The sequence below is a fragment of the Sus scrofa genome, chromosome 9, assembly GCF_054392235.1.
Source record: "Sus scrofa isolate SSC_HxYL_T2T_F1_AM1 chromosome 9, Sscrofa_HxYL_maternal_Yorkshire_Landrace_v2.0, whole genome shotgun sequence".
In the NCBI taxonomy this organism is placed as follows: domain Eukaryota; kingdom Metazoa; phylum Chordata; class Mammalia; order Artiodactyla; family Suidae; genus Sus; species Sus scrofa.
Genome location: NC_139391.1, coordinates 121,022,561 through 121,036,068, shown reverse-complemented (window position 1 = coordinate 121,036,068; position 13,508 = coordinate 121,022,561). Strand labels below are relative to the sequence as shown.

Here is a 13,508-nt window from a genome sequence, read left to right as displayed (position 1 = left end):
TCCACAAAGATTCGGGTTCAATCCCTGGCCTCACTCTATGGGTTAAGGATCCGGCATTGCTGTGAGCTGTGGTGTAGGTCACAGGTGCAGCTCAGACCTGGTGTGGCTGTGGCTGTGGCATAGGCTGCAGCTACAGCTCTGAGTTAACCCCTAGCCTGCCTAGGAATTTCCATATGCCATAAGTGCAGCCCTGAAAAAAAATAATTTATTGCCAGGCTCAGTTTCACAGATTTTTTTTGAATTTCAAGTGATGTTAAATTTCCAGCACATGGTAAATGGAAAGGAAAACCTCTTAATTCTTTTATAAAATCAGTGTAACACTGACACTAAATTTTACAAAGGTAGCACAATTAAACTACAAATCTATCTCATATGTTAATATTTCTTAAGTCCCAAATATTAAAACTTATAATTCAGTAATATATTAAAATAGACATTACCAAGTGCAGAGATTGTACAGTATAATTACTGTGGGTTAGAGAAGAATGGATGCGATAACCATATAATCATACCCAGAGATGCCAAAAGGCATTTGAATAAAATCTAATGTCTGTAATAGGTCAAGATCCCTTAGTAGAACAAAAATATCATAGACATTTTCCCCACATGATAATTACATCAAATCAAAAGCCAGCATGATAGCATGGTGCTTAATTGGTATTAAATTAATAGATTCAGTCTTATTAGAGACAAAATTATGAGAAATATTTTTTTTTTTTTAGTAAAAACAGTTATTTAACATTCTGGAAGTAATAGCTGTAAACAAGAGAATAAAATAGCCAATATCATTACATGGGGAAACTCAAGAGGAATACTAGAAACAAAAGAAACAAGAATTTAGTAAGGCTAAAAGAAAATTAGTTTACAAAAATGAATTGCTCTCATATAAACTAAAAAGGGAAACATAAGCAGTTAAAAATTGAGGTGCCATTAATAATGATCCCTTTTGCATTAGCATTAAAAACAAAAAAAGATAAATACCAAAAAATAAACTAATAAGTAATATCCAGGATCTATATTGAATTGAATTAGTAAACTATCTAGGAACATAAGAATTGAGTAAATGAAAAAGTATACCAGGTTCTTGGTTCGGAATTGTCATTATAGGGAGTTCCCATCATGGCTCAAGTGGTAACCCAACTAGGATCCGTGAGGGTGCAGATTCGATCCCTGGCCTTGCTCAGTGTGCTAAGGGTCTGGCATTGCTGTGATCTGTGGTGTAGGTCACAGACATGGCTTGGGTCCTGTGTTGCTGTGGCTGTGGCATAGGCTGGCAGCTGTAGCTCCAATTCTACCCCTAGCCTGGGAACTTCCATATGCTGTCAGTGCAGCCCTAAAAAAAGCAAAAAAAAAAAAAATGTCGTCGTAAAAGTTCTATTCTCTCTTAAACAGAAATCCCAATTTGGATTTTTTTTTTTTTTTTTTTTACGGCTACTACTGCAGCATATGGAAGCTCCCAGGTTAGGGGTCAGTCAGAACTGCAGCTGCTGGCCTACCTATGGCACAACTACAGCAACTCCAGATCTGAGCCAAGTCTGCAATTTACCCCACAGCTCATACAAGGCTGTATTCATAACCCACTGAGGAGGGCCAGGGATCAAACCCTTATCTTCATGGATACTAGTCAGTTGATTACTGCTGCAAGACAACATAAACTCCCCCAGTTAGAATCTTAACATGATGATTTGGGGGACCTAAGAAAATCATTCATTTGGAAGAAAAAATATATGCTAATAGCCAGGAAAATTCGGGACAGGAGGGAAGTCTTCAACAGGGATTAGTCAGGAGTTCCTGTTGTGGCTGAGCGGAAATGAACCCAACTAGTGTCTATGAGGATTTGGGTTTGATCCCTGGCCTCCAGCACTATTATTCACTACTATTCATTTCTCACTACATTTTAGGTTGTCCCTAGGGTTTTTTCGTTTATTTTTTTAGGTCCACACCTGTAGCATATGGAAGTTCCCAGGCAAGGGGTTGAATCAGAGCTATAGCTGCTGGCCTACGCCACAGCCATAGCCACAGGGCATCTGAGCCGTGTCTGCAACCTACACCGCAGCTCACGGCAACACTGGATCCTCAAAACCACTGAGCGAGGCCAGGGATTAAACCTGCATCATCGTGTTTGCTAGTCAGATTTGTTTCTACTGAGCCATGACAGGAACTCCTCACAGGTTTTCAAGTTGATAGAGCTAGTGTTTCAAGAGAATGTCTAGAAAATGTGTTGGGAGTCTTTTCCTTTTTTAACTCTTTATCTTAAATACATTTTAGTTCGTGATCTTGCTTTTGCTTTTACAGTTTTGATTTTTGGTGTTTGCCTTGCTTTTTATATAGATTTCGTAAAATGAACAAACGCCTGGTTCCCAGAAGACCCCTGAGTGCCTCTTTGGGTCAACTTAATGAGGTGGGCCTGCCTTCAGCAGCTATCCTTCCAGATGAAGCTGCAGTGGATCTGCCTAGCAGAAAACCCCCTGCTCTGCCAAATGGAATTGTATCAGCGGGGAATACAGTGACACAGCTGATTCCACGAGGGACAGACCCTAGCTACGATTCTAGTCTGAAACCAGGAAAGATAGATCACCTGAGCAGTAGTGCCCCTGGATCCCCTCCTGACCTGTACGTTGTTTTACCTAACTTTTATTTAAAGTAGTTTCTTTATAGACATAAAGTAGAGGGGAGAAAGAATAATCAATATTTTGTTTTGTGGGGAAGAAATCCTTATTTAAGGGGCTTTATTTTGTTGTGTTTTATTTCTATTTCCTGTGCCAGTGATTTTTTAGAAACATTTAGCATTTGTGAAATAAGATCAAAGTTTACAAATTTTTCAGAAGGAATGGCTATTGGAAGAAACCAGTTTCGCAAACTATGGTGATTTTTTTTAGATTTAACAATTTGTGTACATTAGAAGTATTTTCAAGACTTTAAAATTGACTTGCAGAATCTTGCTCCCATAGGCTAGAATCTGTCCCTAAGAGTATTTCCGCCCTGCCTGTGAATCCACATCCTGTACCTCCAAGAGGGCCAGCAGACCTGCCCCCTATACCTGTCACCAAACCACTTCAGATGGTACCACGAGGTTCTCAGATATATCCAGCACAGCAGGCAGATGTTTATTACCAAGATCCCAGAGGAACTGCTCCACCATTTGAACCAGCACCTTATCAGCAGGGTAATGATCTTTCATTTATGTTGCTCACTTTTCATAGGAGTTATGAGAATGATTTGAAGTAAAAGTGATTATGTTCTCAGTAGCCTCCTCAAAATAAATAAATGGATTTTTTAATACTTGGAAAAATTGAGATTTTATGATCAACTAAATAGTATGAAGCAAAACTATGAAAAGCAAATTGCCCTGATTACTAAAGGCAGTTGTATATTAATTATCTTCATATTTTTATGGAAATATGTTATCCAGATAGACAGTGGAAATTCGCTGAGGCAGTATATACTTTCCTGACCAAAATTTGCTTCAAGCATGAAAAAAGTATTAGGTATTATGGTGGATAAAAGCTAAACACACAGTATGTTTTCTTTTCCTTTCATTTGTCACCTGATATTTTTTCTAGGCCCTGTATGTATGAAAAAATGCAATATGCATACCTCTAGTGAGTTTATAGTATAGAATATTAGTAAAGAATAGGAAATTACATGTATGAGGGTATAATGTGTGTTTAAAATGAAGTATTCAGTTGTGGTGGCTAATATTAGTGTGGTAGAAGTTAACTGCAAGACTCAAGGGAGATCATTGAGAACTTGAGGAATCAAAAGACTTTATGGAAGAATGTCCTAAATAGAGGTATTGGAAATAGAAAGAAGTTTACAAATGATTGTAAAGATGAGAGTCTAGAGTCAAAGAGGAGTAAGGAAACTTGTTAATCCAGGTGTGAGTGTTGAGGTCTGGATTAGTGCAGTGAGAAAGAAGAAAGTATTTGAGAAAATAGACAAGTGTAGAAAATTGGAAAATTAGCCAGTTTTAAGGTTAATACTAGGTGTAGAGAATGAATGACATATGAATCACATATGTAATTTATATGGAAAAATAAACATTTGCTTTTAAACTAAAGTATGGAATCTTTCTTTCAGAAACAATGTAGTGTTAGTATTTTTTAAACTATATTCTCAGGATTTCTTCATTTTCTTTTCCCAGAGCTGTCTTAGTTTTGAATCAGGAATGTCTTTTATGATTTCAAAAAAGTTTTAAGTTGATAGGGTACTATGTGTAAAAATAATGATAAATACATGTAAGAATATGATGAAAGTTGATCTGTGTCTTTCCATTGACCATTCATTGCAGGAAAGACCCAACTACTTTTGTTGAGTTGACTTTAAATACACTGTATTGGTTAAAGTTTAATTTCAGATATCAGAAATCATTCTAGCTGTATTATCAGAAAGAGGGTTAATGCGAAGAGTTTAAATGCTACAAAATCAGTGAAAGTGCTAAGGAACCAATCTTAAGCTAGGTCTGGAGGAATGAGTACCAGAACTAGCTGCTGAGAGAGAACCTGTTACAATGGTGAAGCAATAGAAATAGGAAACTTTGGTCCTAATTGCTAGCACAAGGAACTCATCAATTGAGACAAATGTCTGGAAATTGGGAAGCTACTGCCACAGTTGTCTCGAGAACTCTGAAGCTATGCATTTAGCTACTAGATCTGCCCAAGAAGATTGGCTCTTTTGTGGGCCACATCTCTTTCCAGTTAACTCAATTTTGCATTCAGAAGTTATGCATATGAGTGATTTGTGGAACCTAAACCTCAGGGAAATTTTTTGTTTTTGTTTTGTTTTGTTGTTTTGCTTTCCAGTGTTTGCAGTGTGTTAAGGCTCATCAGAAAGACAGTCAAACAATTGAGAGAGTTTACTGTTGTAGACTATAAGTAGATTGGTATTTTCAATAACTTATGGATGATTTTTGCTTGTTATTTTTCATAAAGCTAGCCCGAATACATAAGCAGAGGGAAAAGCATCTTACAAAATAAGTGGTTTTTTAATTCCTTAGTGTTGAGATATTTTAAAAGGAAAAATCTTAACTAGAAAAATAGATTGGAGTTCCCATTGTGGCTCAGCAGAAAAGAGCAGACTAGTGTTCCTGAGGATGTGGGTTCCATCCCTGGCCTTGTTCAGTGGGTTGAGGATCCGGCGTCGCCATGAGCTGTGGTGTAGGTGGCAGATGGCTTATATTTGGTGTTAGCTGTGGCTGTGATGTAGGTCAGCAGCTGCAGCTCCAATTCAACCCCTAGCCTGGGAACTTCCATATGCCTGGGGTGCAGCCCAAAAAAAAAAAAAAATAGAAAAATAGATTGGCTCATGGTTGCTTTTGGTTCCTCTTTTGTATTGTACAGGTATGTACTACCCTCCACCACCACAGTGTGTGTCCCGATTTGTCCGACCTCCACCATCTGCTCCTGAACCTGGTCCTCCCTACTTGGATCATTATCCACCCTACCTCCCAGATCGTGTAGTAAATTCTCAATATGGCACACAGCCACAACAATACCCACCTATGTATCCACCACACTATGACGGCCGTCGAGTATACCCTGCTCAGTCTTACACAAGAGAGGAGATTTTCCGAGAAAGTCCTGTACCCATTGAGATTCCACCTGCAGCAGTACCATCCTATGTACCAGAATCCAGAGAAAGATACCAGCAGATGGAGGGTTACTATCCTGTGGCTCCTCACCCAGCTCAGATCAGACCTTCGTACACCAGAGTATGCTGTATTTTTTTTCTTACTATTTGTATTTATTTTGATTATTACTTGTTATTATGACAGTGATTTTCTTAACATTTTGCCATGGTAATAACCCTTTGATCAATTAATTTTTTTAAAAGAAAGTATCTTCTTTTTTTCCACCTTTTCATAATCTTCATAGGTTGTTATTTTTTAACCTTTAAAGAGGAAAAAGATTCCCACTCCACTCCGACTAACCTTAGTTTCTGAATTCTGGATGGTTTTATTAATATTTTTCAGGTTTATTTAGAAATTATAGTCTCTCGCCAGGAAAAAGAATCTTAAATTTAGCTCTTTGGGAAATCCTGAGAGCTCGGGGAGGGAGTATTTATTTTGTTTTGCTTTGTTTTATTAAGTCTTGCTATTTCCAGTGTTAAGATGAGTGTACAAGCTGCTTATTTAAAATGTGTGCTAAGTGAATCAGTATGTCCTGAAATTCTTTTTCAATTTTTACTGATTTTGCATTTTCAGGAACCGCCCTATAGCCGGCTTCCTCCTCCTCCCCAGCCGCATCCTAGTCTAGATGAGCTACATCGAAGACGAAAGGAAATAATGGCACAACTAGAGGAAAGGAAGGTTATCTCTCCACCTCCTTTTGCACCTTCACCCACATTGCCTCCTGCCTTCCATCAAGAGGAAGTAAGTACATCTTTTTTAGTCTCATTTATCAATTTTTCCTTTATCAGTGGTTTATTATGTCCTGTTCAAGTAATCTTTATCTGTTCCTAAGATTATGAAGATATTTTCCTATATTTTCTTAGAAAAGGTTTATTATTTCACATTTAGATATGCAATCCATCTAGAGTTAACTATTGTATATAATGTCTTAGGAGTCAAGATCCATTTTTTTTCCCCAAAGGATATCCCATTGTTCAAGCACCATTTAATTAAAAAAACCATCCTCTCCACAGTGCCCTGGAGTCACCTTCATCATAGTCAGATCACCTTTGTCATAGACAGGTGACTATATATGTTTCTGGACTCTAATCTGTTTCATTGATCCATTTCTCTATCCTGGGAACAACACCACATTATCTTAATGTAGTATTGTAACACATCTTAATATGGTGATGTATGTTTTCCAGTTTGGGTCTTCAAGATTACCTTTGCTATTCTTGGAAATTCCAAACACACTTTATAATCACCATGTTGATGTCCACAGAAATATGTGTTCAGTTTTTATTAGGATTACATTGAATCTGGATCTGCGCAGTCCACTATTGTAACCACTAACCACATGTGAATAATGCTTAAAATGTGCCTAGTCCAAATTCACATGTGCTAGATACATAAAACATACATTGGCTCTGAAGGTTTAGTAGCCCCCCCCCCAAGTATTTCAATGTTTCTACTAATTACATTCTAAAATAATAATACTTTGGATGTATTAGATTAAATAAAAGGTATTATTAAACTTAATTTTACCTGTTTTTTTTTTTTAATGTGGCTACTAGAAATTTTTCGGTTACATCTATGGGTCAATTATATCTTCATTGGGCAGTGTCGGCTTTAATACACTTGGAGAGAAGTGACATCTTCCCAATATTCAATTTTCTGCACACACAGTTGTGTCCTTTGTGTATAATGACCATTTTACTCTCTCCTTTACAGTCCTTAAGTCTTTTCTTTTTCTTATCTTATTGTGCAAGCTAGATCCTCCAATATAATAGTAAATAAAAGAGATGATGGGAGTTCCCTTGGCACAGTGGGTTAAGGATCTGGCATTGTCACTGCAGGGGGTTGGCAGTGACGGAAGAAAGAAAAAGAAAAGAAAACCTATCATCTCTCTCTCTCTCTCTTCTTTTTTTTTTTCATTTGGCCACACCTATGGCATGTGGAAGTTCTCAGACCAGGGATCAAACTCATGCCACAGCAGAAACCCAAACCGCTTGTAGTGACAGTGCCAGATCCTTAACCTGCTATGCCACAAGGGAACCTCCAATAGGTTTTATTTCCAGTCGTTGAATGGATGGAACACCTAATAATTTACCATGATGATGCTCGCTGTAAGCTTTTTTGTAGATAATCTTTATCAGATTAATGAAACATCCCTATATCCCTAGTTTTAGACAGTTTTCATAACAGACATGTCAAAGGTTTATTTAACTCAGTAATGAGGAAAACAACAGGATGATAAAATTTGATTCAAAGAATAGGAAAGACAGACTAATATAGGTAGTGAAAGGCAAAAAAAAAAAATGCGGAGTTCCCATCATGGTCCAGTGGAAACAAATCCAACTAGGAACCATGAGGTTGTGGGTTTGATCCCTATCCTTGCTCAGTGGGATAAGGATCTGGCGTTGCTGTGGCTGTGGTGTAGGCCAACATCTGTAGCTCCAATTCATCCCCTAGCTTGGAAACCTCCATATGCCATGGGTGCAGCCCTAAAAAGCAAAAAAAAAAAAAAAAAAAAAAAAAAAAAAAAAGCTGCTGAAATAGATTTCCTATAGTAGATTGGTTGATGGACTACAGGTTAATAAACCATAATTTAGGGGTTATCTTAGTATTTCTCTAAGAGAGTGCTAACAGTTATCACGAATGTTGTCATATTATCTTTTTAATGTCTAGAAGGTCTATAGTGATATTCATTTTACCATTTCTGATTATTAATAATAATTTTTGTCAAAGTTCCTGTTGTGGCTCAGTAGGTTAAGAACCCAACTAGTATCCATGAGGATGCGGGTTCAGTCCCTGGCCTTGCTCAGTGGCTTAGCGATCTGATGTTGCCACAAACTGTGGTTTAGGTCACAGATAGAGCTTGGATCTGGTGTTGCTGTGGCTGTGGAGTGCACCGGCAGCTGCAGCTCCAATTCAACCCCTCATTGAGCAACTTCCGTGTGCCACAGTTGCAGCCCTAAAAAATAATAATAATTTTTTTCTGGTCATTCTTACTAGGGATTTATCAGTTTTATCTTTTTGTAAAGCCAGCTCTTTGTTGACCTTATCTAATTACTTTGGTTTGTTGATTATACATACTGCCTCAGCCTCTGGTATGTATTTTTTTTTTTTTTCTTGAGTCAAATAGGTTTTCTCAGTGGAGTTGCAGTTGATATTATGTAAGGAAAATGTCTCATATCCTTTATGTATAGAATTATGATTCTAAACAATATTACCATCTAAATAATTATTAATAATCAATGAAAATTGAAAAGTGAAGTATATCACATTCATATAATAAGCAGTAAACTTTGGAGTCTTTGAAAGTAATCTACCGGAGTTCCCGTCGTGGCGCAGTGGTTAACGAATCCGACTAGGAACCATGAGGTTGCGGGTTTGGTCCCTGCCCTTGCTCAGTGGCTTAACGATCCAGCTGTGAGCTGTGGTGTAGGTTGCAGACACGGCTCGGATCTTGCGTTGCTGTGGCTCTGGCGTAGGCCGGCGGCTACAGCTCCGATTCGACCCCTAGCCTGGGAACCTCCATATGCCGCTGGAGCGGCCCAAGAAATGGCAAAAAAAAAAAAAAAAAAAAAGAACGTAATCTACCAAATAAAGATTGTTCAGAGTATCTAGCTTTCCTATCTAAACACTTTGGATGAATTTTCCACAATAATGTAGGTTAATTAGTAAAGCTATAACATCTTCTGTTAATGTAATTTTACTTGTAAAGTGTAAACATTACATATATTTTTTTCAGAAACTGACTATTAAAGACATCCTAGAGCCTTGTCATGCCATACCATTTTTTGAGAAATATGGAAAGCTACATGACACTGTGAAAAGTGAGCTAATTTTGGAATGAAATATACTTAATCTCTGAGGGTCAGTTTAGTCACTCAGCTCTGATCTTTTATAAGTTACTTAGCCTTCCTTATCTCCCTGAACCTCAGGAGATTAACAAATAGAATTTGTTAATTACCCCCTATTCTCTATTTGTTAATCAAGCATAATAAAGGTCATAATAGTGAGGTGAGCATACTACCTCATAGTAGTGTGGTTAAGATTAAATGAGACATGAGACATCTGGCACATAGCATGCATTCAGTAAATAATTATTTGTATTATTTTTTTAATTCTAATAAAAATTATAATAATGCCTGGCTGTTAAGGAACCTTTTCTAGAATTTATTTCTTAACTGACTTACAAAGCTGTATAACTAAAACTTTGGTTTGATTATATATGACATAGTTTACTAAATTCATACATTATAAAATATATAACATCTAAAGAAGTTTCTCAAAAATCTAATATTCTTTATCACCATCAGTTTCTTATCTATTTCAGCTTTTTACATATATTTGAACTTTTCTGTGCATGTTCTAATATATCATTATTATTTTTAATAGGATCATTTAGTAATAATATCTTCAGGTTTATGTGTTTGAATTTTTTTTTTTTTATTACTCAATGAATTGTGAATAATCATCACAATCCAGTTTCACAGGATTTCCATCCCACAACCCAAGCACGTCCCCCCACCCCCCAAACTGTCTCCTCCGGAGACCATAAGTTTTTCAAAATCTGTGAGTGAGCATCTGTTCTGCAAAGAAGTTGAGTCTCCTTTTTTCAGATTCCACATGTCAGTGAAAGCATTTGATGTTGGTGTCTCATTGAATGGCTGACTTCACTTACCATGGTAATTTCTAGGTCCATCCATGTTGCTAAAAATGCTGGTATTTCATTCCTTTTAATGGCCTCTGTCGATGGACATTTAGGTTGTTTCCAGGTCTTGGCTATTGAAAACAGTGCCGCAATGAACATCGGAGTACATGTGTCTTTGCAAGTCATGGTTTTCTCTGGATAGATGCCCAGGAGTGGGATTGCTGGATCAAATGATAGTTCTGTTTTTAGTTTTCTGAGGAATCTCCATACAGTTTTCCACAGTCGTTGCACCAATTTGCAATCCCATCAACAGTGTAATAGGGTTCCTTTTTCTCCACACCCTCTCCAGCACTTATTGTTTGTAGACTTTTGGATGATGGCCATTCTGGCTGGTGTAAGGTGGTACCTCATAGTGGTTTTAATTTGCATCTCTCTAATAATGAGTGATGTCGAACATCTTTTCATGTGTTTTTGGCCATCTGTATGTCTTCTTTGGAGAACTGTCTGTTTAGATCTTCTGCCCATTTTCTGATGGGGTTGTTTGTTTTTTTGTTAAAGGAGCTGCAGAAGGTGTTTATAAATTTTGGAGACTAATCCCTTGTCAGTTGATTCATTTGCAAAGATTTTCTCCCATTCTGTAGGTTGTCTTTTTGTTTTGTTTTTTTGTTTGTTTTGATTTGACTCGTTATTTTAGATGTCTTCCTGTGTCAGTATATAATTTATCTCATTCTTTTTAGTAGCTGCATAATATAGTGGTTGGGGGGTAAAAACACTCTAGTTAGTAGGTCATGTCTTTACTCATTTATATTTTTTAAGTGACAGGCAAGAAATAAATTGATAAAGATAAGACGCTTCTGAGAGATACAAGCAGGCAGGCCAGGAGGCTCTGCCAGTTAGGTCATGTCTTCAGAAAGCTAGCTGTTCTACACTAAACTTGTAAGTGGAGGAGAAATTTTAAAAAGGAGATGGAATTTTTAAAATAGAAGTAGGACCAAAAAAGCAAAGGGGGAGTTCCTGTCATGGCTCAGCAGAAATGAATCTGACTAACATCTTTGAGGACACAGGTTCAATCCCTGGCTTCACTCAGTGGGTTAAGGATTCAGTGTTGCCGTGAGCTGTGGTGTAGATCTCAGACATGGCTCGGATCTGGCATTTCTGTGGCTGTGGTACTGCAGGCCAGCAGCTGTAGCTCCAATTCAATCCTTAGCCTGGGAACCTCCATGTGCCACGGGCGTGGCCCTAAAAAGTCCCCCCCACTGCCAAAAAAAGGAAAGGGGTTATAAGTAATAGAAACAGGAATTGTGGTTGAAAATGAATGGTATTTGTGAACAGCAGATCCCTCTGCCAGTGCAGAAGACCAATAGTGATGACTCAGAAAATAGATTTTTTTTTTTTTAATAGTATAGGAGAAGCATAGAGCCACGTAAATGTACCAGTACCCCCTAGGATATCAGTGTGTCAATATATACATCTGTGATAAAGTGAAAGCAATTTAATAATGTTCTAGCATGGCCTATACTGGTATAGCCTTGGTCAGATCACCCATGTTGTCTCACTTGGACTTGAGGAACATATGAGATAGTGTATACATAAAAGCACGTTGAAAACTGTAAAACATTACACAAATGTGAATGTTGCAATTTTAGTAAAAATATGTTGGACCTAGAATACCTACTTAGTACATAATTTCGAAACTCATCCTGAGAAAAGAAAATTAGGCATCTTAGCTTTTTCGTGTCATCGAATCAACCTAAGGATCAGAATTTATTCAAGATATGAGTTACTGGTGTTAAAGAGATTTCAGTAAAAAAGTTTTATATTATCATACAACATATAGAACATTTAAGATTATATTTTAAAGAGTTTTTAATGCTCTTGTTTACCTGGCATGTTATTGAAAGTAACATTAAGGAGGGTCTAGAAAAACTAGGGCCTGGTATATATTTGCTTGTGTTAATCTGATGAGAAAAAGGATATGCAGATCTCAGAAATCTTAATTTGATTCACTGAAAGATATTGAGATACTTCTTGACCCTCTACTAACAAAGTAAAGAGGCTGAACATCATTTTTCATTTGTTTTTTATTTTTCATAGTCTACAGCAATCTTCTATTGTGACACAAATCAAATAACCATCATTATGTTGCTTCAGTATGATGTTCTAAAAGAAATTCCTGCTTTATCTGTGTTGTTACTCATAGACCCATTTCCTATTTTGTTTCTTTTTTCTTTTCTTTTTTTTTTCTTTTCATCTGTAGTTTTTGGATGAAGACTTGAAGGTAGCTGGGAAATACAAAGGAAATGATTATAGCCAGTACTCACCCTGGTCATGTGACACCATCGGCTCCTACATTGGAACCAAAGATGCAAAACCCAAAGATGTTGTGGCAGCAGGGAGTGTGGAAATGATGGTATGTGTAATAACTAAGCCATAATTAATAAAAATCAAGATAAACCAAGTAAATTATCCCCAGTTATAGTATGGACACAAATAACTGAGCTTTACTTAAGTTTCAGGCCATATTCTATGCTATGTGATTGAGTTATATTTAAACTATATGGTTTTTTGTTTCAGGTATAAATAAAAATCTTCATGCTTTTCCAGACCGAGAAGAGCATTTGTTATATTTTTGTGTAGCCAGCAATTAACCCATTTGAAATTAAATTAGAATTGAAATTATTTTGCATAATTAAGACCTTGGATTTCTTGGAGTACCCGTCGTGGCTCAGTGGTTAACGAGTCTGACTAGGAACCGTGAGGTTGCAGGTTCGGTCCCTGTCCTTGCTCAGTGGGTTAAGGATCTGGCGATGCCATGAGCTGTGGTGTAGGTCTCAAGACGCTGCGTAGATCCCGAGTTGCTGTGGCTCTGGCGTAGGCCAGTGGCTACAGCTTTGATTAGACCCCTAGCCTGGGAACCTCCATATGCTGTAGGCATGGCCCTAAAAAGACTAAATAAATAAATAAATAAATACCTTGGATTTCTCATCCAGAATTATAATTCTTTCATTACTCTGAAGTTTAAACAACAGAGTTGAATCTAGTGAATAGTTCTATTTGAATCAGAATTTTAGTTACTTAGCTTCAAATAAGCTGGTATACTGAAATGTAATTACACTTAAACTATTTTATTTTTTAACAAAAAATAATGTAATACCAATGATTCTAATACCAAGCTTAAAATTTATCACTATTTTATCTTAATTGCTTCTTTATCTTTTGAAGAAGTGAACTTTACGT

At 37.0% G+C, this 13,508-nt stretch overlaps 1 protein-coding gene across 1 annotated transcript in view; it reads left to right on the top strand.

Annotated features, from left to right (window-relative positions):
• The window catches only part of RC3H1 (ring finger and CCCH-type domains 1), a 50,099-nt gene that overhangs the window by 26,084 nt on the left and 10,507 nt on the right, over positions 1 to 13,508 (top strand). Inside the window, 5 exon segments of the mRNA XM_003357546.6 lie at positions 2,332 to 2,613; positions 2,952 to 3,166; positions 5,340 to 5,710; positions 6,203 to 6,370; positions 12,529 to 12,681. Of these exon segments, the coding sequence (XP_003357594.4) occupies positions 2,332 to 2,613; positions 2,952 to 3,166; positions 5,340 to 5,710; positions 6,203 to 6,370; positions 12,529 to 12,681 (1,189 nt within the window).